This window comes from Rhincodon typus, chromosome 42 (assembly GCF_021869965.1).
Source record: "Rhincodon typus isolate 14 chromosome 42, sRhiTyp1.1, whole genome shotgun sequence".
Classification (NCBI taxonomy): Eukaryota; Metazoa; Chordata; class Chondrichthyes; order Orectolobiformes; family Rhincodontidae; genus Rhincodon; species Rhincodon typus.
Window position 1 is genome coordinate 11667010 of NC_063373.1, and position 26260 is coordinate 11693269.

Sequence of the window (26260 nt, forward strand, 5' to 3'; positions counted from 1 at the left end):
AAACACATCTTACTATTTTATTTTAAATAGGCTGGAGATGTCAAATGGCCTCCATCTGACCATAGTTTTATTGTGTTTCTAATTCAGTCCAATACCAGTCAAAACAGTGAGTAAAGTGAAGTGACCTGGCTAAGTGGTCTAAGGTGAGCCATTGGTGTTTCAATGTCCATGAAGGTCAGCATGTCAACATCTCAGGTTAGTTTCTAAACATGCACTTGCAGCACCGTCTTTAGGATTCTCAAGCAGCAGCTGCTGCACGTGGGGTTCCCTCTTGGCAGAATGAATGTGGTATACCTTGCAGGGTGACTGGTAAAAGATGGGGAAATGGCACCAAAAGGACTAACTGATTGTTTTGTTTCTGTTGAGATATGATTGAAATATGAACAACACTGGGGTGAATGTAGGCCTGACATCATATGAGCTATTTATTGTCCTATATATCTAGAAAGATACAATGAAAAGTGTTTTGCTGCCACAATCTGGCCGTTTTAAGTCAAAAAGAAAGAAATTACATAAATAGAGTTCATGTTATGTACAAGTGGTCTTTAAACACAGTTGTAGGGGTTCTGCAAGGTGTCCTGGGCCTCAGAGTCCCTGCTGTGGATACAGCACCAAAAACCCTGCCAAGAATGTACATTACAGGCATACTGAAGCCAGGAGACTCCAGTCTGGGCACCACCTCTGCTGCAACCGATGATCCACCGAGTCCCCGAGTCCACGCTCTGGAACTACTGCGGCCAGAGGCCCTCGCTCTGGGCACTGCCACAGCCGAGGGCCTACTGAGTCCACAAGTCCGTGCTCCAAGACTCCCGTGTCCAGGCGCCCTACCTCCAGGTACCACCATCGCCACAGCTGTCAATCCGCCGAGTGACGCTCCGGCTTTCCCACAAAGTCAGAAGATAAAGAAAAGAACGAAAAGAAAAAGACGAAAAAGCGAAGAGAGAGAAGGATGTGACCAGCCTGGAGCAGCTGGGCTCGGGAACCCGAATACTACCTACCATACCAATGCCGCCACCTTTTCACGGCTGAGGGATTAAAGCAATCCATTGGAGATCCCTCATGATTCCCCAGTAGAGATTTCAGAATCTTGGATCGTTGTGATGCAGATGGAAGTCATTCAGCTCAACGTGACTGCACTGGCACTCTGAGCACTTACTGCCAATTTCCAGCCCTTTTCCTGGAACATTGTTTCTGTTGAAATAATTATTCAACGTCCTCTTGAATGCCTCAATTGCAACTTTTTCATATCAGCTGTGTGGCTTCATGCTAAAACGTTGCAGAGAAAAATGTATCAGGATGAAAAGATGAAAGAAGAGGTGTTCTTTTCCTCGGAAAAAAAACAAAGAATCACAGCTGACTGACCAAGCCGCTGAACGTTCACAGCTGACTGACCGTGAAGTTACAAGCATCTCTGAAAATCAGAGTTTGGTCCAAAAAAAAGTGACATTTCACAGCTAACCTTGGAGAGACCTCATTATCGGAACTACTCACAGCTGGGAGTGTCAGGATTTCATAGATCAGCTAAGAGTTTGATAAGTTTTATAAGTCTCAAAAACAATCTTGATTTTTTTTTGTAAATCTACAGCAGTGAGTAGAGTGAGGGTTTCTTTATGTTTTACTAAGATCTGTCTCTTGATTAACTATTTTAAATAGCAAACATGGATGTTATGTTATCCTAGAGCAGTGTTTTTAAAGCAGTAAGATTGTGCTGTTTTCTGGGCCAATGGAGATGGCCTTTATCAAAGTGATGTGCTCTACCTGTCAGATCTGGAAGATTAGGGAGAATTTCAATTTTTCTGATGATTATGTCTGCAGGACGTGTGTTTGGTTGTGAATTGTATTGGATTACATGGATCAGTTGGAGCAGCAGTTACAGGCAATGAGGAATTTACAGGAACCAGGGAGTGTGATGGATGGCAGGTTCAGTTTGGTTACCTCGAGGAAAGGTAGAAGAGGTAAGCAGGTAGTGCACGAGTCTCCTATGGCTATCCCCTTCTCAAACAAGTATGCTGATTTGGAAAATATATGGTATGATGGACTCTCAGGGGAGCGTAGTACTAACAGCCAAGTTTCTGGAACTGAGACTGGTTCTACAGCAACGAGGGGCACGTCAGGTTCCAAGCAATCGATTGTAATAGGGAACTCTCTAGACAGGGGCACAGGTAGATATTTCTGTGACTGACAGTGAGACATCAGAATGGTGTCTAAGGTTCTGGAGTAGATTTGTGGCTCAGATTGTGGACATCGTGGTTGGTTGGCTCACCGAGCTGGTTCGTTAGTTCGCAGACGTTTCATTACCCTGCTGGGTAACATCATCAGTGCAGCCTCCAATGAAGCACTGTTGTGTTTTCCCGCCTGGTATTTAAACTCTGGGGTTCGTTGGGGTTGATTACCTTATTAACATTTTTTTTTCTTCACAGTGGTGTCAACTATGGACAGAACCAACGTGATATACAAGATTCCATGCAAGGACTGCAACAAATATTACATTGGTCAGACAGGAATGAAACTGGGCATAAGAATACATGAACACCAACTAGCAATAAAAAGACACGACCAATACTCACTCATCTCCATTCACACAGATGAGGAGAACCACCAGTTCGATTGGGACAACATCAGGATCCTAGGACAGGCCAAACAGAGACAAGCACAGGAATTCCTAGAGGCCTGGTTCTTCACCAAGAAGGCCATCAATAAACACATAGAATTAGACCCTATATATACATCACTGCGAAGGAAAACCGGAAATGAGGTAAGCAACTCCAGTGGACCCCAGAGTTTAAATAACAGGCGGGAAAACACAACAGTGCTTCATCGGAGGCTGCGCTGATGATGTTACCCAGCAGGGTAATGAACATCTGCAAACTAATGAACCAGCTCAGTGAGTGAACCAACCACATCATCAGAATGGTGTGTTGCCTCCCTGGTGCCAATGTCAGGATGTCTTGGAGAGGGTACAAAATATTCTCAAAGGGCAGCATGACCAGCAGGAGGTTATCGTACATGTTGGTACCAACGACATAGGAAGACAAAAGGACGAGGTTCTGATGAGACAATATTGGAAATTAGATAGGAGGTTAAAAAGTAGGCCCTTGAGGGTAGTAATATCTGGATTACTCCCGGTGCCATGTACTTGTAAGAGTAGGAATAGGAGGATAGAGCAGATGAATGCATGGTTGAGGAACTGGTGCAGGGGTCAGGGATTTGCATTTTTGGATCATTAGAATCTGTTCTGGGGTAGAAGTGACCTGTATGAGAAGGATAGTTTGCACCTGAATTGGAAGGGGACCAATATCTTGCCGGGGAGATTTTCTAGTCTACTTGGGAAGCTTGAAACTAGTAAAGCGGTGGGGGATTCTACCCAAAGGGATAGTGAGAAAAGAGATCAGTCTGAACTGGTACAGTTGAGAAGAGAAGCAAGTCAAATAGTCAAGGCATGCAAGACCAAGGCAGAGAACATGGTAAGACTGATGGACTAAATTGCATTTATTTCAATGCAAGAGGCCTGACAGGTAGAGCAAATTAACTCATGGAATGATTGCGAATTTGGGACTGGAAAGTCATAGCTATTAGAGAAATGTATCTCAGGGTAGAACTGGCAGCTTAATGTTCCAGGGTATAGATGCTAAAGGAAGGATAGACAGGCGGGGGTACTGGCAAGACAGGAGGGGAGTGGCATTTTTGATTAGGGAAAACATGACGACAGTATTTAGGGATGATATTCCTGGGAGAATGTACAGTGAATTTATTTGGGTGTAACTGAAAAATAAGAAAAGGATGATCGTGTTATTGGGATTGTACTATAGACCCTCCCAATAGTCAGTGGGAAATTGAGAAACAAATTTGTAAGGAGATCTCAGATATCTGGAAGAAATAAGGGTTGTAAAGGTAGGGCATTTTAACTTTCCAAACGTAGACTGGAACTGCCATAGAGTTAAAAGCTTGGATGCAGAAGAATTTGTTAAGTGTGGTCAACAATATTTTCTTACTCACTATGTGGATGAGCTTACTAGACAAGAAGCAATACTTGGCTTCTCTTGCGAAATAAGGCAGGGAAAGTGACTGAGGTGTCAGTGGGAGAGCACTTTGGGGTCAGTGATCATAATTCTATTAGTTCTAAAGTATTGATGGAAAAGGACAGACCAGTTCTAAAAGTTAAAGTTTGAAATTGGAGGAAGGCCAATTTTGACGATATTAGGCAAGAACTTTCAAAAGTTGATTGGGAAAGCTATTCGCAGGTAAAGAGGTAGTTGGAAAGTGGGAGGCCTTCAAAAATGAGGTAACGAGAGTCCAGAGGCAGTATGTTCCTTTAATGTGAAGTCAAAGCTGATAGAAGTCTCCCTGATCTCCCACATCCTGCAAGAGGAGCATGCCACTGCCCTAACTGCCATCGGTCTAGACAGAAAGAATGTAGAGTTGAAGAGCCCATACCTGTACCCCTGCTCAGCCTCCTCACGCTGAAACCACTCGAGCAAAGTTCTCAGCACTTCCAATCGAACACTGGCCCACTCTCTTAATGGCTGCTTCCTTGTACACCCTTACCATGCCCGTTGTCATCCTCACAGAGCCCTTTTCTTTGGTCAGAAGAGGAGCGAGAATGGGAAACACCAATGTAGTGTTTCGGCTTTAACCAGGTTCGCTCTGACCTGGTGTACGGTCATGATGATTGTGGCAATATCTCCCAAAATTCCACTGTGATGACTCTCAGCCACCCTGTGATATATTTCTCTTTTGCCTTTTGAGTTTGCGTTTGTTTTTGGTTTGGTGACCCCAAGGAACAGGGCTGTTTTCGTTTTCCTTTTCCTTTGTACCAATTTTGGATCCCCTTGGAAGAGCCAAGGGGGCTTTTGTTTTAGCCCCAACTGTCCCTGTCTGAGAGGCACTTGACGGGGATTGGTTTTAGGGGAATTTTATTTTTCTTTGAAATGAGCAGAGGTTCTTCCTATGGATTTTAAACCATTGTTGTCCCTGTCCCAGGAGGGGACAGAGGGGATTTATTTAATTATTTGTTTATTTATGGTTTTTAAAAAAAATTTGCTTGAACAGAGAACAACAAACAATACAGCACAGAATCAGGCCCCTTGGCCCTCCAAGCCTGCGCCAACGCATTTTGAGTTTATTTTTATTTTGGCCCCCTGTGGCCGTGGCCTAAGAGACGTTGGTGGGGATGGAATTGCTGTCTCTGTCCTGGGAGTGTCCGATAGGGACCGTATCGGTGGGTCTTGGGATTTTTCTGTTTACAATATTCATTTAAAAGTGTGGAGGGCTGCTTTTCAGACTGGCAGCCTGTGATTAGCGGTGTGCTCTAAGGATTGGTGCTGGATCCTCTTCATTTTGTCATTTTTTTTTTAAAAATGATTTGGATGTGAACATAGGAGACATGGCTAGTAAGTTTGCAAATGACACCAAATTGGCGGTGTAGTTGACAGCATTGAAGGTTACCTCAGATTACAATGGGACCTTGATCAGATGGACTGAGGAGAGGCAGATGGAGTTTAATTTAGATAACTTTGTGTTGCATTTTGGCAAGGTAAATCAGGCCTGGACTTATACACTTAATGGTAAGGTCCTGGGAAGTGTTGCCAACCAAAAGAGACTTTGGAGTGCAGGTTCATGGTTCCTTGAAAGTGGAGCCACAGATAGAAAGGGTAGTGAAGAGGGGATTGGTACACTTGCCTTTATTGCTCAGTGCATTCAGTATAGGAGCAGGGAAGGTCATGTTGTGGCTGTACAAGACATTGGTTAGGCTACTTTTGGAATACTGCATTCAATTCTGGTCTCCCTGCTATAGGAAAGATGTTATGAAAAGGTTTCAGAAAATAATTATAAGGATATTGCCAGGGTTGGAGGGTTTGAGCTCCATGGAGAGGCTGAATAGGCTGGGGCTATTTTCCCCTGGAGCATTGGAGTGGAGGAGGTGACCTTCTCAAAGTGTATAAAATCATGAGGGGTCTGCATAGGGTGAATAGGCAAGGTCTTTTTCCCAACATAGGGGAGCCCAAAACTGGAGGACATAGTTTGAAGGTGAGAGGGGAAAGACTTAAAAGGGACCTAAGGAGCAAATTTTTTATGAAGTGATGTATGGAATGAGCTGCAAGAGGAAGTGGTAGAGGCTGGTACAATTTGATCATTTAAAAGGCATCTAGATGGGTACATGAGAAGGAACGGTTTAGAGGCATAAAGGCCAAGTGCTGACAAATGGGACTAGATTAACTTAGGATATCTAGTTGGCATGGACGGGTTGGACCAAAGGGCCTGTTTCCATGCCGTTATGTCTCAATGACATTAATCTTGCAGGGGTATCCAGAGATACTTGCTGGAATTGGACTAGGAACATAAACAATTGCCAGTGATAGTCTGGCTATGATCAGATAGAGAACAATAAAATCACACAAGGCTACAGCTTGATCAGGAAGGATGAGAAGAGATAGTTTACCTCAGTAACTGCACACAGGATGTTATTTAACAAGAGCCGTTGCAATACCATGACAGGGACTTGATTTCAGTGTTACAAACATGAACCTCTGGAAAAGGACAGGGATTTGGGACAATGAAATATTCAAGATATTTAGTGAGGAAAGGGAGATTGGAGACAGGACAGTATTTTGCTCAGACAGTGGAGTCAAGATTTATTCAGAAGACACCAGATTTGAAGAAGAGATGGACGATACCAAACACTGAAGTGGTAACAATACTGACAAAGATAAGAAATTTGGAGGAATCAGGACTTCCGTGCATATAAAATTGATGGCTCAGGAGGTGAAACTCTTGTACAAGACAAACACTCAAATGAACTGAAAAAACATTTGGGTTGAGGACTCAGGCAAGGGAGATCTTTAGAGGCATTTGGTCTGCAGGACTAGTGGGGAGTTGGGGAGCAAAGCAGCTGGTGGGATTGTCTCAATTTTAATCATGAAGTGGAGGTGCCCCACCTTCATCAGGTGGGGGAGCAGTGCTCCAAAAACTTGTAATTTCAAAAACCTATAACCTGGTTTCATGTGACTTCTGACCTCAATCTTAGTGACAAAGAAGCTCCATGATCTCCACACCTTGATGGACGGAACATGGGGAGAGGGAGAATCTTTTAAAAGGAACTGAACAATGGCTAACGGGGTGGCACAGTGGCTCAGTGGTTAGCACTGCAGCCTTACAGCACCAGAGATCCGGGTTTGATTCCCGACTGTGTGGAGTTTGCACATTCTCCCCGTGTCTGCCTGGGTTTCCTTCGGGTGCTCCGGTTTCCTCCCACAGTCCAAAAATGTGCAGGCTAGGTGGATTGGCTATGCTAAATTGTCCGTAGTGTTCAGGGATGTGAAGATTAGGTGGATTATAGGGGGATTAGTCTGTGTAGGATTGTCAGAGTTGGTGTGGACTTGTTGGGCCGAAGGGCCTGTTTCCACACTGTAGGGATTCTATGAAATTGCATTAGAGATATTAAAAAATACGTAATGTAGTGCGTTTAGCACTGATTTATTTGACTTTTTTTCCAGAATATTCATACTGATAACTGGGCTCAAGTATTCTAACACACGAAACAAACTCTAATGACCATGGTTCAGTCCTGGGTGCGACTAATAGCAAAACTTAATCAGCATTGCTGCTTGTGATGTGTTGGCACCGAAGAAGAATTAATCAATCCTTTTGCACATTTCAAGCAGGTGAATGGTCTCTGGCTGGTGTGACCCCGCTGGTGTACAGCAAGATTGGATGACTGAGCGAATCCCGTCCCACATTCCAAGCAGATGGATGGTTTCTCCCCAGTATGAATTCGCTTGTGTGTAGTGAGGTTGGATGAATGAGCAAATCCCTTCCCACACTCAGAGCAGGTGAACGGTCTCTCCCCAGTGTGAACCCGTAGGTGTACACTGAGGTCAAATGATCGCCTGAACCCAGTCCGGCAGTGAAAGCACATGAATGGCCTCTCATTGGTATGAACACGGCGATGACACTTCAGATTCCCAGGACTCTTAAAACACTTCTCGCAGTCTGAGCATTTAAAAGGTCTGTGGTCAGTGTGAACTCGCTGGTGTTCCAACAGGCTGGATGTCTGAGTGAATCCCTTCCCACACTCATTGCAGGTGAACGGCCTCTCCCCAGTGTGAATTCGCTGGTGTACCGTGAGTTGAGATGATCGCTTGAAGCCAATCCCACAGTGAGAGCATATGAATGGTCTCTCATCAGTGTGAACACGTTGGTGAGACATCAGTTCCCCAGAACTTTGGTAACACTTCTCGCAGACTGAGCATTTAAAAGGCCTCTCCCCAGTGTGAACACGCTGGTGTATCAGCAGGCTGGACGATGTAACAAATCCCTTCCCGCACACAGAGCAGGTGAATGGTCTCTCCCCAGTGTGAACTCGCTGGTGTATCACTAGGCTGGATGATGTAGTGAATCCCTTCCCACACTCAGTGCAGTTGAACGGTCTCTCCCCTGTGTGAACCCGCTGGTGTATCAGCAGACTGTGTAAGTGAGCTAATGCCATCCCACATCGGGAGCAGGTGAACAGCTTCTCCCCAGTGTGGGTGCGCCAGTGAATTTCCAGCTCAGATGGGTAACTGAATCCCTTCCCACACTCAGTACATTTCCATGGCTTCTCCCCATTGAAAGTGCACTGATGCTTTCTCAGTTGGGAAGGGTAATTGAATCCTTTCCCACAGTCTCCACATTTACACAACTTTTTCTCAGTGTGACCACATTTGTGACTCCACAGACCAGACGATTTGCTGAAGCCTTGTTCACATACAGAAAACGTGTACAGTTTCTCCTCACTGTTAGTGGTGCTTTTTACTTCCATGTTCAAATCTGATGAGATTCAGGTTACAATAAATTAGTTCAATCCATCAGAATCTGTGTGATTTCAGTTTTGAAACTCCAAATCCCCGCTTTCCAATGCCCTGTGATATTGGTGCAAAATAGGAAAAAGTAAGAGAGAGCCTACAAAAATCAAAGGCTGGTGCTGAAATTGAGCAGAATGAATCTGCTGGTTGGGGACCAAGTGTGGTGTGTCAAAATTTGCAGATGACACTAAGGTGAGTGGTACAGCAAAGTGTGCAGAAGACACAAAGTCTGCAGAGGGATACAGATATCTAAGTGAGTGGGCAAAGGTCTGGCAGATGGAGTACAATGTTGATAAGTGTGAGTTCATCCATTTTGGCAGGAATAACAGCAAAACAGACTATGTTTTAAATGGTAAAAAATTGCAGCACGCTGCTGTGCAGACGGACTTGAGTGTCCTTGTGCATGAATCGCTTAAAGTAGGATTGCAGGTGCAGCAGGTAATTAAAAAGGCAAATGGAATTTTGTCTGTCATTGCTAGAGGGATGGAGTTTAAAAACAGGGAGGCTATGCTGCAGCTGTATAGGGTCCTGGTGAGGCCACACCTGGAGTACTGTGTGCAATTTTGGTCTCCTTACTTGAGAAGAGATATACTTGCACTGGAGGGGGTGCAGAGGAGATTCACTCGGTTGATTCCAGAGTTGAGAGGGTTGGATTATGAAGAGAGACTGAGTAGACTGGGATTATACTCATTGGAATTCAGAAGAATGAGGGGAGATCTTATAGAAACATAAGATTATGAAGGGAATAGATAAGGTGGAGGCAGGGAGGTTGTTTCCACTAGCAGGTGAAACTAGGACTCGAGGGCATTGCCTCAAAATAAAAGGGAAGCAGATGTAGGACTGAGGTCAGGAGGAACTTCTTCACCCAAAGGGTTGTGAATCTGTGGAATTCCCTGCCCAGTGAAGCGGTTGAAGCTACCTCGGTGAATGTGTTTAAGGCAAGGCTAGATAAATTTTTGAACAGTAAAGGAATTAAGGGTTATGGTGAGTGGGCGGATAAGTGGAGCTGAGTCTCAAAAAGATCAGCCATGATCTTATCAAATGGCAGGGCAGGCTCGAGGGGCCAGATGGCCTACTCCTGCTCCTAGTTCTTATGTTCTTATGCTAAGTGGAGGGCCAGCACTCAAAAAGTGACAATGAAATTTTCTGAATTGTTACTAAAAACCCAACTGGTTCAGAAACGTCCTTCAGGGAAGAGAACTGCCACTCTGTCTGCACAAAATCCTACAGACACACTTTTGGATCAAAAATAGAGAACCAGAGAGAGAGAATAAAAACAGCAGAATTTTCCTCTATTTAAATTGTAGGAAAACTGAAGCTCACTGTAGCAGGGAAGTGAGACAAACTCCACTCTCTTACCACTGAATCCATCCCTCCTCCTGGCAACAGAGTCTGAATCAGACTATTCACGACCGAGATGATAAAATACTTCACCCTAAGATGAACTTCGACCCACTTATCCCGAACATCAAGACTGCCTACTCCCACCTCTAATTAAAATACAAAATACTGCTAAGCTTCAGCAGGTCAGGTAGCGTCTGTGAACAGAAAGAGTAAACGCTATACATCGTGATCAGATTTCATTAGAACCAACGAAAGGTGGAACCGATATTGGTTTTGATTAGCGAACGAGCACTGTAGGGCCTGTGTGATATGGTGGATCCACCTCAAATGACATTCGTTTGAAGGAACGGCGAATTGGTGAATGAAAGGATGTCAAGTAATATCATCAAACTTTGATTTTGCCTCAGCTCAGCTGTTTCTGAAACACTTACTTTTCCTCTCTTAACTCCAGACTCGCAACTCTGATACGGCCCTATCCAGTTCCCCACAGCTCTTAAAATAGTTGAGAACACACAAAACCCTGCGGCCGGTGTTAGTACTCCCACCGTGTTCCCTCATGAATCGACTGAATCTGGCAGATTTCTTTATAAGCTTGACTCGACTTTCCCGTTTGAAAATCCCTCATTTAACATCGTGTAAGAAAAAAAAGTGCAATTATAAAAAGGAAATTCCTCACCGTCAGTCCAGAATAGAAATTCGGAAGGGACAAAAGATGACTCGGTTTGAATTTGCTGTCCTCAAATCTTCCCTTCGGAGACGACAAGGCTGCGAACGCGTCCTGCTGCACCCAATAAAGATGGCGTTGGCAAACTGAGTCTGTCACTGCCTGAGCCCCGCAACCATTTTCCCGTTTGCAGCAAACCCGGACTGGGATTTTCTGAAGTCAAAAGAAAAAAAAAATGTGGAGGTGGAAAAACACAGCAGATCAGACAGCATTCGAGGAACAGAGAAGTCAACGTTTCGGGTGGGAACCCTTCTGCAGGACTGGGGAGGGAAGCCCAGAAATAAATAGTGGGTAGGTGGGATAGAGATAAGTGAATGCAGGAAGGGAGTTATTATGGTCAATGGGAAGGATATTCGGATATAGGGACTATATTGTTTATGAAGCCCCACCCACCAGTCCAAACCAGCTCTATTTCTTTCTTGCTCTCCCCACTTTTTTTTACCAACTATACCTTCTTCTTCATCTCCCACAGGCATCCTTCACTGAATCACTCTGCCTCATCAATAAGACATCGGAATGGGAAAGGCTAAAGCAGCTCGATGGACAAGTTGTCTCCATTTTGAACAATGGGCAGCAAAGCTCCCCTCACTGCATACAGGTATTGCCCCCTACAAACATGGCGGCTGTGCATGCGCCCTGCAGGCCACATGACAGCAGCGAAAGAAGTTTAGAGCCGTTGGCCTGTTTATTGTAAATGGGACACCGGACAATTTTCAATTGGCGCTTTCGGCTGACACAAAAAATTACAAAACTTCCCCACTCAAGCCGTCACGACCTTCCATCAGACTCAGACTCACCCCGTTCGTGGATCGGAGATGACCACCCTGCGGGCCAGTCAGACTGAATACATTTCTGATGAAGGGTCTAGGCCCGAAACGTCAGCCTTACTACTCCTATGATGATGCTTGGCCTGCTGTGTTCATCCAGCTCTGCACTTTGTTGTCACGGATTGGGCACCAGCGTCTTTGCCCTGACCGCCACTACGCATGCGGCCGGAGATTGGCGGCGCCTCCCAGTAAATTGTGAGGGATGGGGCGGGACTGGAAGACCAGGCGGGAGGGTTTGGTCCTCCAAGCGGGATCAGTGGATACGGTGCGTGAATTCTGTCCCACGCAAATGCAGCGAAGTGTTTCGGCGCCGAAACGTTGGCTTCCCTGCTCCCGCTTTTCCAGCCTCACACTCATGGACTCCGCAGATTCACTGCCTTCCGCAGCAAGGATCTCCAGAAGGAGGTATGTGGTTGGAACATGCTCCCAGGGGAGATGGTGGAAGTACATATGACGGCGGTGTTTAAGAGGCATTTGGACAGACATATTAACGGGTGGGGAATAAAGGGATCCGGACTATGTGTAGGCAGATGGGATAAGTTTGGAGTGGCATCATGATCGGTGCACACGTGGTGGGACGAAGAGCCTGCTCCTGTGACTGTAATGTTCTATGTTCTGCTTACATTTACAACCAGGGCAGACCAATGGTGGAAGCTTAGAGCACTTTGTTGGATTCAATAATTCTGGCCTTAGCCCTTCTGTCACATTTAGGGGCAAAAAAGTTAATGTTCTGTTCACTAGTGCCTTTCAATGGTGGGCTCCTTACCCAGCACCCTTGGCAGTTCAATAGCTGCCCACGTTTTTGTGTGTGTGCCCTGCAAGTGGTGCAGCATGGGCAGTGCCATGCCCTATAAGAGGTGTCCTAGGAGCGGTGCTAGAAAAGACAGTGACTAATTGACTGACTATGTGAGAGACACTGCCAGGGAAGATTCGCAAACACCCAAGAGAGCCCACACACACCCTGAGGACTGACGGGCAGGGACTGTTTTGCAACGAACTGACTGCACTTGCTGCGTTTCTCCCTCGAACAAGGAACAAAATGCTCAAGATAGTGGAAATCTGCAACTAAGACATAAAATGCCGGAGAAACCCAGCAGGTTTGGCAGCGTCTGTGAGAAAAGCTTTGCTGCCCATTGTTCAGAATGGAGACAACTTGTCCATCGAGCTGCATTAGCCTTTCCCATTCCGATGTCTTATTGATGAGGCAGAGTGACTCAGTGAAGGGTGCCTGTGGGAGATGAAGAAGGTATAGTTGGTTTAAAATAAAAGTGGAGAGCAAGAAATAAAGGTAGTTTGGACTGGGGGGGTGGGGATTCATAGAGAAAAACAAAGTCAATGTTTCCAATCTGGTACAACTCCTCACTTCCAGTCATGACTATGCAGGAGAGAAATGGAACAGTGTTACCTGGGAGGTTTCATCAACACCTGGTGTAGCTCCCAGATCCAAATTAGAAACTTCTAGTCCTGTGTTTGGTAGCAAACAGGCAAATGGTTGTGGGATTCAGGTCCAGATTAGTGTCACAGTCTTCCCGGAGGAAATGTTCAGTGGGTTGAATGCACAGCATCATGTTTTGTGGGAGTCAGTGCAGAGGGAGCAAGCACTTTTGGAGAGTCAGTGCTGAGTGGAGCAGGGCGTGTTCGCAGCTTTCCTATTTCAGGAGTGTTAAAAGGAGAGAATTTATACAAAGCAAACTCAAACCAAGAGAAATCGTTGTCTCTTGTGAAATTCTGTCCTGGGCTATTAGCAATGGACTTTATAAACTTACAGGACAATGGAAGCGGAGGATTGATAGACCAGAACACACAATAAATATTATATCAAGATCTGAGACAGTCAGTCAGTTCATCAGGATCTGATTATCATCAGCATCTGAAAGTAGAAGGGAACAGCTTTATCTGTTCTGTCTGTGGGAGAAGATATAATGTGACAGTGTGATTGCACCAAGATACACACAGCACATCTGGAGAACTGTGTTCAGTTCTGAGTCACAGATCTTAGGAACAATCTATTGGAGTGAATGTAGCGCAGATTTCCCTGATGTTTAGTTCACAAGATCACACAGAAGAGTCACAATGCGACCACTCAACTCATTGAGTCCAGGGCTAACCCTCTATAGCAATCCAGTGACACTCATTCCCCTCTTGTATACTTATAATCTTTCATGCTATTTTCGTCAATTACTGATTTAATTTCATTTTGAAATCAATCACTATCCATTTTTACTCCCCTCAGAGTTCCAGGGCGTCACCATGTGCTGTGTAAAAATATTTTCATAAGTGTTTGCTATTCAGAGCCTTTAAACTGTCCCTAATCTGTGTACAGTCAGCTAATGGGAAAGATTGTCTTTCTGTAACTAGTTTAGCCATTTCGTAAAACTTGTACCTCTATCAAATCTTCTGTCAAACTCCTTTTACTGAATCCATACTATGAATTTCCTCCGCACGCTGTCATGGAACCTTACACCCTTTAAACTCTGATGACCAGAAGTGGCCATATGATTCGGATTGTGGCCGAATGAGAGCATTATAAATGTTCAACCTTACTTGCCTCCTTTTGATCTCAATACTGATATTTATGAACTTTGATATCCAATTTGCTTTGGTGACCAATAAATATACCCCACTACCTTAAAAGTTGGACATTCTTTAGTATTGTACCATTAGTTTTTTTAATTCACAGGACGAGGGTGTTGCTGCCTGGGCCAGCATTTATTGTCCATCCCCAACAAGGCACTTAAGAATCAGCAACATTGTTAGGGATGGGTAAGAAATGCTGGCCAGCCAGCGACGCCCACATCCCACAAATGAATTTTAAAAAGTCTAGAGTCACATGTAGGCCAGGCTGGAGAAGGATAGCAGTTTCCTTCACTAAAGAACATTAGTGAACTAGATGGATTTTTCTGACAATCAGCAATTTTTATTGAATTCAAATTCTGCCATCTGCCCTGGTGGAATTTGAACCCAGGTACCCAGAACATTACCTGGGTCTCTGGATTAAATGTCCAGCAAAATACCATTAAGGCATCAGCTCCCTACTATTACTTGTTCCTATCTCTAAGCATCACCTTAATATGAGGGAGGTCTTTGTTAGAATTTGAAGACTAAGGTGTGATTTTGTTCAAAGTTTTGTGAAAGTGATTGCTAACTGATAGGGCAGCTAGACAGAACAATTTCCACTCTTGGGAAATCAAGGATGAGCAGGCACAGTCTAAACATTGCATAGGTTACAGCACCTTTTCAAGGCAGGTGTTCCAGATCCTGACAACTCTTTCATGGTGCAGAAATTGCTGAACCTCATGTTGAATTTGGAAGGTTAGAAAGTGCCAAACTGAAAGATGAGCTGTTCTTGGTCCTTGAAGTTCCATTGCACTTAATTGGAGCAGTGCAGGAGTCTGAGTACGGAGTGGGGCTGGGTTGAAAATTAAAATGACAAATGATCACAAATTTAGGGTCCTGCTTGCAGACTGAATCAATATTGTTTTGTGGTATTATTCACCAAACCGTGTTTGCTGTTCCCATTGTGAGCAGTGAGCTAGTAATTTAAAATGCATGAAATACAAATGAATCATTTTTATTTTCATCTTTCAAAAATGTGAGGACAACCTGAAGAAAGATACTTCACTTGCAGGATCGGTTATAAAGTGCAGAAAGCTGATTGTCAAAATACTCAATCCAATCCCAGTTATAGGCTAAAATCAAACCCAACGTGGTTCAGTCCTGAATAAAAACCAAAAGAACTATGGATGCTGTAAGTCAGGAACAAAAACAGAAGTTGCTGGAAAAGCTCAGCAGGTCTGGCAGCGTCTGTGAAGAAAAAAATCAGCGTTAACGTTTCGGGTCCAGTGACCCTTCCTCAGAATTGGTTCGACAATCGGCAATGGTTTCATGATCATCATCGAACTGGTCCTGAGGGAGGGTCACTGGACCCGAAACGTTAACGCTGATTTTTCTTTTCTTTACAGATGCTGCCAGACCTGCTAAGCTTTTCCAGCAACTTCTGTTCATGGTTCAGTCTTGAATTCGATTAACAGCAAAATTCAACTCCTGCAGCAACTTGTAATCTCACTGTGTTGAATGGCCTACTCCTGCTCCTGTCTTCTATGTTGCTATGTTTCACTGGTTTCTTAGCAGGTTGAACGATAGATTAAATGCCTTCTGACCCACGGAGCAGGGAAAATCATTCCTCTCCAGCCTGAACCTGCTGCTGTGACTCCTGGAAATGATTTTCCCATGCACCAGCTTCTCTTTTTGGTTGGTGAGTTTGGAATATTCTGTCAATATTCTGGTCCAATTGCAAAGAGATGAAGCCTGTCTCTTTTCCACTGCTCCGTCTTCCTCCCATAGAGAACAGAGCCTTATTTCGGTTCAGACCAGGTGGAAGATTCCCTTCTCTGAAGAACAAGACTGAATCAATTTTTTATTTTGAATACAATTCAGCAGCTTTCATACTAACACTGTTCTCTTGCCAGCCCCACAAATTACCAGATTTATTTTCATCTCCTGCCTTTGTTTTTGAGTGGTCGGTCACATTTTCTTGCTTCTACTTTAAGTTAATTTTACAAGAAGTATTTGAAGTTTAGGAACTCGTACTGCATGTCACTTCAGATTTTGACAGTCGTAGAATCATATTGTAGAATCCCTACAGTGTGGAAACAGGCTGTTCGGCCCAACAAGCCCACACCGACCCTCAGAGCATCCCACCCAGACCCACCCCTATAACCCACCTAATCTTGTCTATCCCCGAACACTAAGGGCAATTTAGCATGGCCAAGCCACCTAGCCTGCACATCTTTGGACTGTGGGAAGAAACCGGAGCACCCAGAGGAAACCCACGCAGGCACAGGGAGAATGTGCAAACTCCACGCAGACAGTTGCCCGAGGCTGGAATCAAACCTGGGTCCCTGGCGCTATGAGGCAGCAGCGCTAACCACTGAGCCTTAGTGATGCTCAATTCATCAGGAAAGGAATGTCATCAGACTTTGATCATGGAAGCAAACATCAGCGTTCACACTGGGAAACAGTGGGAATATGGGAATTTTGGGAAGGGATTCAAATGTTCATCATAGCTGGAAATTCACTGGCACAGTCACACCAGGAAGAGGCTGTTCATTTGTTCCAAATGTGGAAAGAAATATACTTGCTCAACAAATCTGCTGTCACACTGGTGAGTTTACCGTTCACCTGTCCTGAATGTGGGAAGAGATTCACCAGGACATCCTACCTGCTCACGCACCAGCAAGTTCACACTGGGGAGTGCCATTCACCTAGTTGCTCAACTACTCTGCTGGCATAGCAGCGAGTTCATATTGCAGAGACTCCCAAATGTTTATATTGTGGGAAGTGCTTTAAAAGTTCTGAAGAGAATATGTCTTATTAAGATAGTGTGTCATTAGTATGACTATCAGATGCCGTCAATGTGGGATTGGGTTTTAGCGATCAGCACCTGCGAATTCAGAATGGGAGAGATTGTTCACCTGCTGAGAATGGGAAGGGATTTGGACACTCATGTAACCTGTTGACACATCAGCGTGTTCACTGTGAAGAGAGACCTTTGAAATTTTCAGGTTGTGGGAAATACTTTCAAAGTTCTAGAGAACTGATGCCGTAACAATGCTTTTACACTGATTAGAGACTGTTTGGATGGTCTCACTGCGAGGCTGGGTTCAGATGAATGCCTGACCTCACTGTCCACCAGCACTTTCACACTGGGGAGAAACCATTCATTGGCTCAGTGTGGGAAGAGATTCACCAGGTCATCCTACCTGCAGTCACACAAAAGAGACCACTCTTGTAAGAGATCTTTCAAACGTTCAAACCGTGGGAAGGGCTGTAAAAGTTCTTGACAACTGATGGTCTATGAATGTGTTTACTTACCATTTAGGTGCTGTCAGTGTGGTGATCATCTAAGCTCATTGTATGTCAGCAAGTTCACGCTGGGATTCACCCAGTCAAGGATGACTTGGTGTACCAGCCACTGTGCAGTTATTTCAGTCTCCCTCTCAGACTTGGTATTCAATGTTTCGTCTTGAAACTACCCTACATCATTATGGGACATTGTATTTTCATAATGCATTTAATGCAATAAAAACTATTACTGTGATGACACTAGTTTGATCACAGCAAGACTTGACCAGCAATAATCCAATGGGGGGACTGAAAAAGCCAGTTTTTTTTTGATGGTGTTGGTTAAAGCACAAAGTTTGTGTCCTCTGCACCAGGAGAACTCCCCTTTGGACAGTATGTGGAATTGTTGTGGTGTTATGAAGTGAGAGTTGAGTAGATTGAGCTGCGGTCCTGCAGTGCACTTTGAAGAACTGGTGTATGGGATCTTATCTTTCTATTCACTGACTTCAGCTGAATTTGATTCTGTAGTAAAATAGGTAATTTTGAATATTAATCCCAATGTTACCTTCGGACCAAAATCTACAACTTCTGACCTGGTCTATAACAGAAAGGAAATTTTTGTGTTCTTTTGGCATATTTCTCGCCCTCACCATATCCTAAAATGGTTCACCGTCTATGATGGATTTTGGAAGGCTGAATGAGGAGAGGGAGAGTAAACTAAATAGTACGTATTTCAAATGACATGCAGGAACACAATTATATGGGAGTATATGAACAGACAAGTTCATCAAGCTGTTTGAAAAATCTAACAGATCCTTGGCTTTATTAATGGATACAGGATGTACTAAAATATGAAGTTCTACTGGATTATTACAAATCCCTGACTGATCCTGATGTGAAATTTTGTGTTCAATTCTGTGCAACCAGAGTTTGAGAAGATGCCAAAACCTTGGAGAGGATGCGGGGAGAATTTCCCAAAGCAGTATCAGGGATAAGGGCTTTCAATTCAGTGGAGAGGCTGGGAAAGCCAGGATTGTCGTCTGCAAAGCAGAAAACTTGAAGTAGTAATTGAGCAACGAGATTGAAATGTTTCTCTTCACGCAGGGAGAAATGATTTAGATGGTCAGGATGTTGCCCACAGAAGCCAGCTTAAAAGAATGGGGAGAAACTGCTGGGTGAAACCACCTACTAATACACTAGCGACCTCGCACTGCAGATAAACCATTCAATTGCTGTATCTGTGGGAATGGATCCACATTGTCATCCAAGCTATTGACACATCAGGGAATTCACACTGGGGACAAACTGTTCACTTACTTTGTGTGTGGAAGGTGATTCAGTTGGTCATGCATCCTAGTAACACACCAGCAAGTTCACAAAGAACGACAGTTGAAGGATTCTGTGCTTACTCACGCCAAGGAATGAACCATGGTCACTGGGCTGCTTGTGCTGATGTTACTAAACCCTGCTCTATTAAAGGTGCTGATATTGTATCTACAAATGTTAATACAGTTGAGTGTCTATAGCATACTTTCTGGAAATTATCCCAATGTGTTGTATAACAATGTATTCACACTTAAGAGACTGTCAATCTCTACAGTGTGTGAAAGGGTTTTCTGATTCATCAGGACTGTTAAATTCGAATCAGCTCCCAAGTAACTGTAGGTGTTGGCTATCGATGTTATTGGCATCCATTTCCAAACCATGTTTTCTGGGATGTTTGTACACATCATAACTTTGGTTATCTGTTTTGGGGGGAAAAATCATAAATCAGATTTTGTTAAAAATATGGTGCATCAAGCCTTTATTGTATCTGTGAGGCAGATTACTTTCTTTTGAAGACCTCTCCATCTCTCCTACCTCCTCCATCCTCATCTCCAACAAGTTTAAGTTTAAGGGTCTGTTGCTGGAGATTTAGTGCACCAATGGAATTCTGTTCACAGGGGAAGAAGTGATTATTGTTTTGTTAATGGATTGTAGGGTTCAGGGTTTATTGTTTCTACAGCGAGGTTCTTCAGCTTAACTAAGCAGACAGAAGGGATTCCTAGTTTAAAGCTGCATTTTCAGTGGACTGGTGACTGGGGGAAACAAATCAAATAGTGACATCTCATGAAAGTAGTATGTTTAACAGTTGGTGTTTTTTTTTTGAAAAGTAAAGTACTTTTTGTGGAAGAAGCGTTTAACTGAGAAAAACTGAGAAATAAGTGAAAGTCAGGGCCAATATGAAAGGTAGTATAGTAAGCAAAGCAGGGTAAGGGAATTACAGTTAGCACAAGGAATGTAAGTTAATAGTATTCTATTAACATAAATAAGCATAATGATTATAATTGTCAGAAATGACAGTAACTTAGAAGAAACGTGGGCAGCAGAGCTTGCACCGATGATGTGCTCCTCCTGTGCTGTGTGGTAAATCATGGGAAGTTTCAGTTGTCCTTGGTGAACACAAACCACCTTTCAGAACTGGAGATGCATGTGAATTCACTGTGGAATATCTGCGATGCTGAACGAGCTGTGGATATTTGAGGTATCACAGGTGCAGATTGAACAGGCAGAAAGGACAGGGCAGAATAATGGAAGGCAAGTAGTGCAGGACACCCTTGTGGCCAAACCCCTTTCTGGTATGCCCTTTGGATATTGTTGACAAGTTAACTGTGCATGGGAAAGCAGTAACAGTCAACTTCATAGCACTATAAATTGGTCTGCACAAGAGGAAGAAGAAATAACGGCTGGGCTATGGTGGTAGGAGATTTAATTGTAAGGGGAACAGGCAGACTTTTCTGTGGCTGCAAAAGAGACTCCAGTATGGTATGTTGTCTTCTTGAAGCCAGGGTCAAGGGTTTGAACTGCTGCAGGACATTCTGAAGAGGGAGTTCAAAGAGATGGCGATCATGGTACACATTTGGCCTGACAAGCCAAGTAGGAAAAGTGATGAGGTCTTGAAAGCAGAATGTAGGGAGTGAGGAAGTAGATTAAAAATTAGGACCCCAGAGATAGTAATCTCTGGAGAGCCATGTGCATGTGAGAATAGAAATGGAACGTTCATCCAGGTGAATGCATGATTGGAGAGATGGTGGATGAAGAATGGGATTTAGATTTCTGCAACATTGTGGCAGTTTTTAGAGATGGAGGCAGAAAACTTACACCTGAACTGGAATGGAATGACCATTCTTGCAGGGAGGTTTACTAGTGCTGTTGAGGAGCATGTGAATTAACTTAGCAGGGGTTGGGATCTGGAGAGAATGTTCAAAAAGGTAAGATGAACAGCCAAAATCAGAAGAAACAAGAAAGGGGTCAGGAAGATAGAGGCACATGTGAATTAGACAAGGTTGGGTGGCATTTATGTTAATGCTAAGAGTCTGACGAAAAAGACAGATTAGTTGAGGGCATAAATAAAAAGCATGAGGGTGTAATGTCATTGCTGTCACTGAGATATGGTTGTGAGGGGCAGAACTGGCAGCTCAATATTCCGGGATGCAGGGTCTACATGCAAGACTGGGAGGAGGCAAAAAGGATGAGGCGTCACAATTCTGTTCAAGGAATCTATTGCAGCAGTCAGGTGTGATGACATCTTAGAAAGCTCATTAAATGAAGCCATATGGATATAAGAGATAACAAGGTGTAGAGCTGGATGAACACAGCAGGCCGAGCAGAAAGGCTGACGGTTCGGGCCTAGACCCTTCTTCAGAAAATGGATATAAGGATATAAGTTGGCTTATAGTACACTCAAGCATTGTGATTGATTTTATTATCACGTGTACCAAAATACAGCGAAAAGCTTTGTTTATGAGTGGAACTGGCTGATCACAGTAAGCAACGGATGTACGGATCAAAAATACTTAGAGACATACAGGTTACATTGCAGGTTACGTTATTTGAGGTTATCAGTTCAACAGTCTGATAGCAGCCGGAAAGAAACTGTTCCTGAAACTGCTCGTGCGTGTATTCAGGCTTCTGTATCTTCTGCTTGACGGAAGAGGTTGGGAGGTCATTACCAGAGTGCAATGGGTCTTTGATGTTGGCCACCTTTCCGTGGCAGTGAGCTGTGTAAATGGAGTCCATGGATGGAAGGTTGGCTTCCGTGATGGTCTGGGCTGTGCACACCACCTTCTGTAGTTTCTTACAGTCCTGGGAAGATGGTGGAATTTGAATTCAATAAATATCTGGAATTAACAATCTAATGATGACCATGAATCCATTGTCGATTGTCGGAAAAACCCATCTGGTTCACTAATGTCTTTTAGGGAAGGAAACTGCCATCCTTACCTTGTCTGGCCTGCATGTGACTCCAGACCCACAGCAATGTGATTGACTTTTAACTGTGCTTTGGCAATTAGGGATGTGCAGTAAATGCTGCCTAGCCAGCTATGCCTTCCTCTCGTGAATGAATAAAGAAAGAAAAAAATAACGAGAGAAGAGTAAGGCCCATTAAAAACTATAGTGGCAATTTAATGTGTGGAGCTAGAGAATGTAGGTAGAGTTCTAAGTGAATAATTCGTGTTGGCATTCACCAGAGAGAGAGCGAGATGATGTAGGCAAAGAAATCAGAAAGAGTCTGTGATAGAATCGTAGAAATTAGCAGAGACAGAGAGGATGTTCTGAGTAATCTAGCAGACTTAAAAATGGATAAATGTCCAGGGCCGCATCAAATACATCCCAGGTTGTTGAGTAAGGCAAGGGACGAAATACAATGGGCACTTGCAAAAATGTTCAATTCCCCCCTGGCCACAGGAGAGGTGCCAGAGGACTGGAGGACAGTCAAAGTCATACTGTTAATCAAGAAGTGAATAAAGATGAACCAAGAAACTGCAGGTCAGTCAGTCTAACCTCAGTTCTTAGGGACAGAATTAATTTGCAATTGCAGGTGCAGGAATTAAGGAGAGGCCATGTCTGACCAAGTTGAATCAATTTTTTTTTTATGATGTGTCCATGTGCATAGATAAGGGAAATGCTTTTGATGAAGTCTACTTGGACTTCAGCAAGGATTTTGATAATGTCCCACACAGGAGACTGATGGCAAAGTTAAGAACCCATGGGAGCATTGAAATAGGCAAATTGGTCGAGTAGCTGGAAGATGGTTGAGGCGTGTTTATCTGACTGGACACCTGTATCCAGTGGGTTGTCACAGTGGTCAGTTTTGGGGTCCTTGCTGTTTGTGGCTTATATAAATGATTTAGACTTGAATGTACGAGGGTGATCAGTCAGTTCGCAGATGATGCAAAAGTGCTGGGATGGCAAGTAGTGAGGAGGATAGCCTTAGATTATAGGGGCATATAGTCAGCACATAGGCAGGCTGGTCAGCTGGCTGATTAGTGTCAAATGGAATTCACTCCAGATAAATGTTCAGTGATGAGCTTGGGCAGGACAAGTAGTGATCCTGTTTGGCTGTTAACCAAAAGGTTAGTGATTCAAAGAACTGCCAGGGAATTTTGGCTGCAAGACGAATTCCTCCCAAGAAATGGTACCTCCATTGTTATCCCATGAGTCCCCAAGCTGACAGCTTTTAATATTTGGTGCAGCAAATTATGAGGAAAAAGAAATGGCCTTAATTGCTAAGTGTTGGAGTGTGAAGATAGGGAGATCTTTTTACAACCAAACAAGGTGTTGATGAAGCTGCTCCTGGTATACTATTTACAGTTTTGGTCCCTGTATACAAGAAAAGATATGCTACCATTGAATGCAATCCAAAAGAGATTGCTGAACTGATTCCTGGGTTGAAGGGGTTGACTGACCAAGAATAGTTAAAATGGTTCAGCTTTTATTTATTAGAACTTGGAAGAATGAGGGCGATTGAGTTGAAACATACAAGATTATCAGGAAGCTTGACAGAGTAGATGGTAAGATGTTTCCACTAATGAGGGAATCTCTGACTGGCAGACCTAATTACAGAGTATTGGATATTAAACTATAATGGAGGTGTAAAAGAATTTCCTCCTGGGCTGCTAGAACTGCATTTGAGTCAAACTATTTTATTGCCTTTGCCTTTGCCTTTGCCTTTGCCAAGTGTGTGTTTATGGGATGTTACTATATTGAAACAGTTACTGTTTAATGGCTAGCTAATCTATTATCCTGTTAAATTTTCCAAAAGAGTTACAGCTAAGCCAATTCTTTTATTTTGTTCTTTTGGCATATTTTAACTAGAGTGTATGAATAAATTGTGTTGTGCTTCATATTGAGTAGTTTGAGCAATTGAATTGCATCTAGCATACAAAACCTTACATTTACATTTAAAATAAGAAAAAGTTAAGGTCTAGGCTACCTTCTTAATATATTTTGAGGGGGTTTGGTCTGGTTCATAACAAACTGGAGGCTCTTGTCGCAATCAAAATCTCTAATTCCAGGCCGGGTTTAGGATTATTGGACTTAAAGGCAGCAAGTGGTAAATGTTAATGTCTTTTTTTCAGTTGAATTCAGTTTGGTTTAAATAGGGTATGGCTTGTGTAAGAATGGCTCTTTCAGTCACTCGGAGTTTCCTGGGGGTGGAAGAAGTCACTTCATGAATTTTACAGAAAATGAGGAAGGCAAGGCTTTTGGCAAACAAGCTGGAGTTGGGGTTGCCTGTTTGTGAGAGGAAGGAAAGTTGTGGCAATTGCATAGTTTTTACATTCGTCAGGAATGCCATCAGAATCTTTGGAAATGGCTCATATTCAATTGAAAAATGAAGCAGCTTCAACATGAAAAGGAAATGAAACAGTTTGAATTACAATTAACAACAGATAAAAGAAAAGGAGAGAAAGGACCTAGCAGAAGAAAGGGAGAAAGAGAATGAAGAAGGTGAGAAAGGGAGAAAGAGTGAGTTTTTGATCTTCAGAGCATGAAACTGGGAACTCAAAGTCAATTTAACATGGTGGAGGTAGAGATGAAAAGGAGGAGTAGTGATGAGGACAGTGATGGAGAGCAATTCCATCGTAACCAAAGGCCTAGTGGGGATCTGTTTAAATAAGGCCAAGCATTGCCTAAGTTTGATGAGAAGGATGTAGAAACCTTTTTCACTACGTTTGAGCAAATGGCTAAGCAAATGAAATGGCTGGTGACCATGTGGGTATTGTTGATCTTGCTAGGTAGAGCTAGTGAGGTGTTTGTTGACTTGCTGTCCAAGCTGGTTTGTTCTCATTCAGACGTTTCGTCACCATGCTAGGTGGAGCCTCCAATGAAGCGGTGTTATTCTACTCTGCTTGAAATTTATACTGTTTGGTCTGTTATGGTGAGTAATCATTTCCGGTTTTGATCTGTATGGGTTTTTATATGGAGTCCAATTCTGTGTTTATTGATTGCATTATGGATGGAGAACCATGCCTCTAGGAATTCCCGTGCATATCTATATTTGGCTAGGGCTACTATGGTTACCTTGTCCCAGTTAAATATATGGTCTTCATTGTCTGAGAGTACCGATATTAAGGAGAGTTTGTTGTCCCGTTTTGCTGCTAGCTGATGTTCATGTATTCTGATGGCTAGTTCCCTTCCTGTTTTGTGGCAGTCGTTGCATGGTATTTTGTAAACCATGTTGGTTCTGCATGTTGTGGGAATGGGGTCTTTAATTCTTGTGAGTGTTTGTCGTAGAGTGGCTGTGGGCCTTCAAGGGTCCTGACCGGAAACGTCAACTTTCCTGCTCCTCTGATGCTGCCTGGCCCTGCTGTATTCCTCTAGCTCCACACTGTGTTATCTCTGACTCTAGCATCAGCAGTTCTTACTATTTCTGAGTGGTCTTAGAAGTCTTGTTGTCAGTTCTGATATGTTCTTGATGTAGGGCAGAGTGGCCAGTGTGTTATGGTGTACCTTGTCCTCCTGTTGTTGTCTGTTTAGTCAGGTCTCTTCTAAATGTTGCATTTAATAATGACAAATGTGTCATCTACATACCAGATCCACAGTTTAGGTTGAATGTGGGGGAGGGTGGTGTGTTCTAGTCTTTGCATGACTGCCTCCGCAATGAGTCCTGAGATGGGTGACCCCATGGGTGTGCCATTGGTCTGTTTGTATACTTGACCATTAAAGACGAACTGTGTGGTGAGGCAGAGGTGAAGTAGTTTAAATATGTTGTCATTGCTGATTGAGCTGCTGGTATGCATTGCTGCTTCCTCTAGTTATGTGGCCAGTATTTCTTTGGCTAGTGGGATGTCGATTGATGTGAATAAAGCTGAGGCGTCAAAGGATACCATAATCTCATCGTCGCTGAGTTTTACGTTCTTGAGGGTATCGAGGAAATCTTGGGTTGAGTGGATGGAATGGGGTGATTCGTTGACTAGGTGCTTCAGTCTCTGTTTCCCTAACAGGCACACTTTCGCACAAACTTGCCAAGGACCTAAAACAATGGGTCTGAGGGGGATGTCTGGTTTATGTACTTCAGAAAGCCCATAGAAGCGGGGGGTGTTCGTGCCTTCTGGTTTCATGTAGTCCATCTTGATTATCTGTCCTGCATCCTTTAGTCTGTTCAGTGCCTGGGTGATCCTGTTACCTAGCTGCGGTGTTGGGTCTATGGCCACCTGTTGGTAAGTGATTGTATCTGCAAGCAATGCCTGTGCTTTCTTAACCTAGAGATAGTAGGAACTGCCGATGCTGGAGAATCTGAGATAACAATGTGTAGGGCTGGATGAACACAGCAGGCCAGGCAGCATCAGAGGAGCAGGAAAGCTGACGTTTCAGGTCTGGACCCTTCAGAAAATTTCAGCTTTCCTGCTCCTCTGATG

General features: G+C 43.7%; 1 protein-coding gene and 1 long non-coding RNA gene across 5 annotated transcripts in view; one reads left to right on the forward strand and one right to left on the reverse strand.

Moving 5' to 3' along the window:
- LOC109938354 (gastrula zinc finger protein XlCGF7.1-like) overlaps positions 1 to 12054 on the reverse strand; it is a 30907-nt gene extending 18853 nt beyond the window's left edge. For 2 of the 4 annotated variants that reach the window (XM_048619419.1, XM_048619418.1), the window contains exons 1-2: positions 11706 to 12054; positions 10861 to 11061 (exon numbers count right to left, since the gene is read on the reverse strand). Coding sequence is in view for 1 of the 4 variants with exons in the window: in XM_048619423.1 (XP_048475380.1) it covers positions 7692 to 8797 (1106 nt within the window). In the remaining 3 variants the exon portion in view is untranslated. Of the gene's footprint in view, positions 1 to 998; positions 1795 to 7691; positions 8898 to 10860; positions 11062 to 11705 lie in introns of those variants that run through there. The other 2 variants (XM_048619423.1, XM_048619420.1) reach the window with 2 other exon arrangements.
- The window catches only part of LOC125487599, a 43108-nt gene continuing 28720 nt past the window's right edge, over positions 11873 to 26260 (forward strand). Inside the window, exon 1 of the long non-coding RNA XR_007265969.1 lies at positions 11873 to 12140. This is a non-coding gene — a long non-coding RNA (uncharacterized LOC125487599). The remainder of the gene's footprint in view (positions 12141 to 26260) is intronic.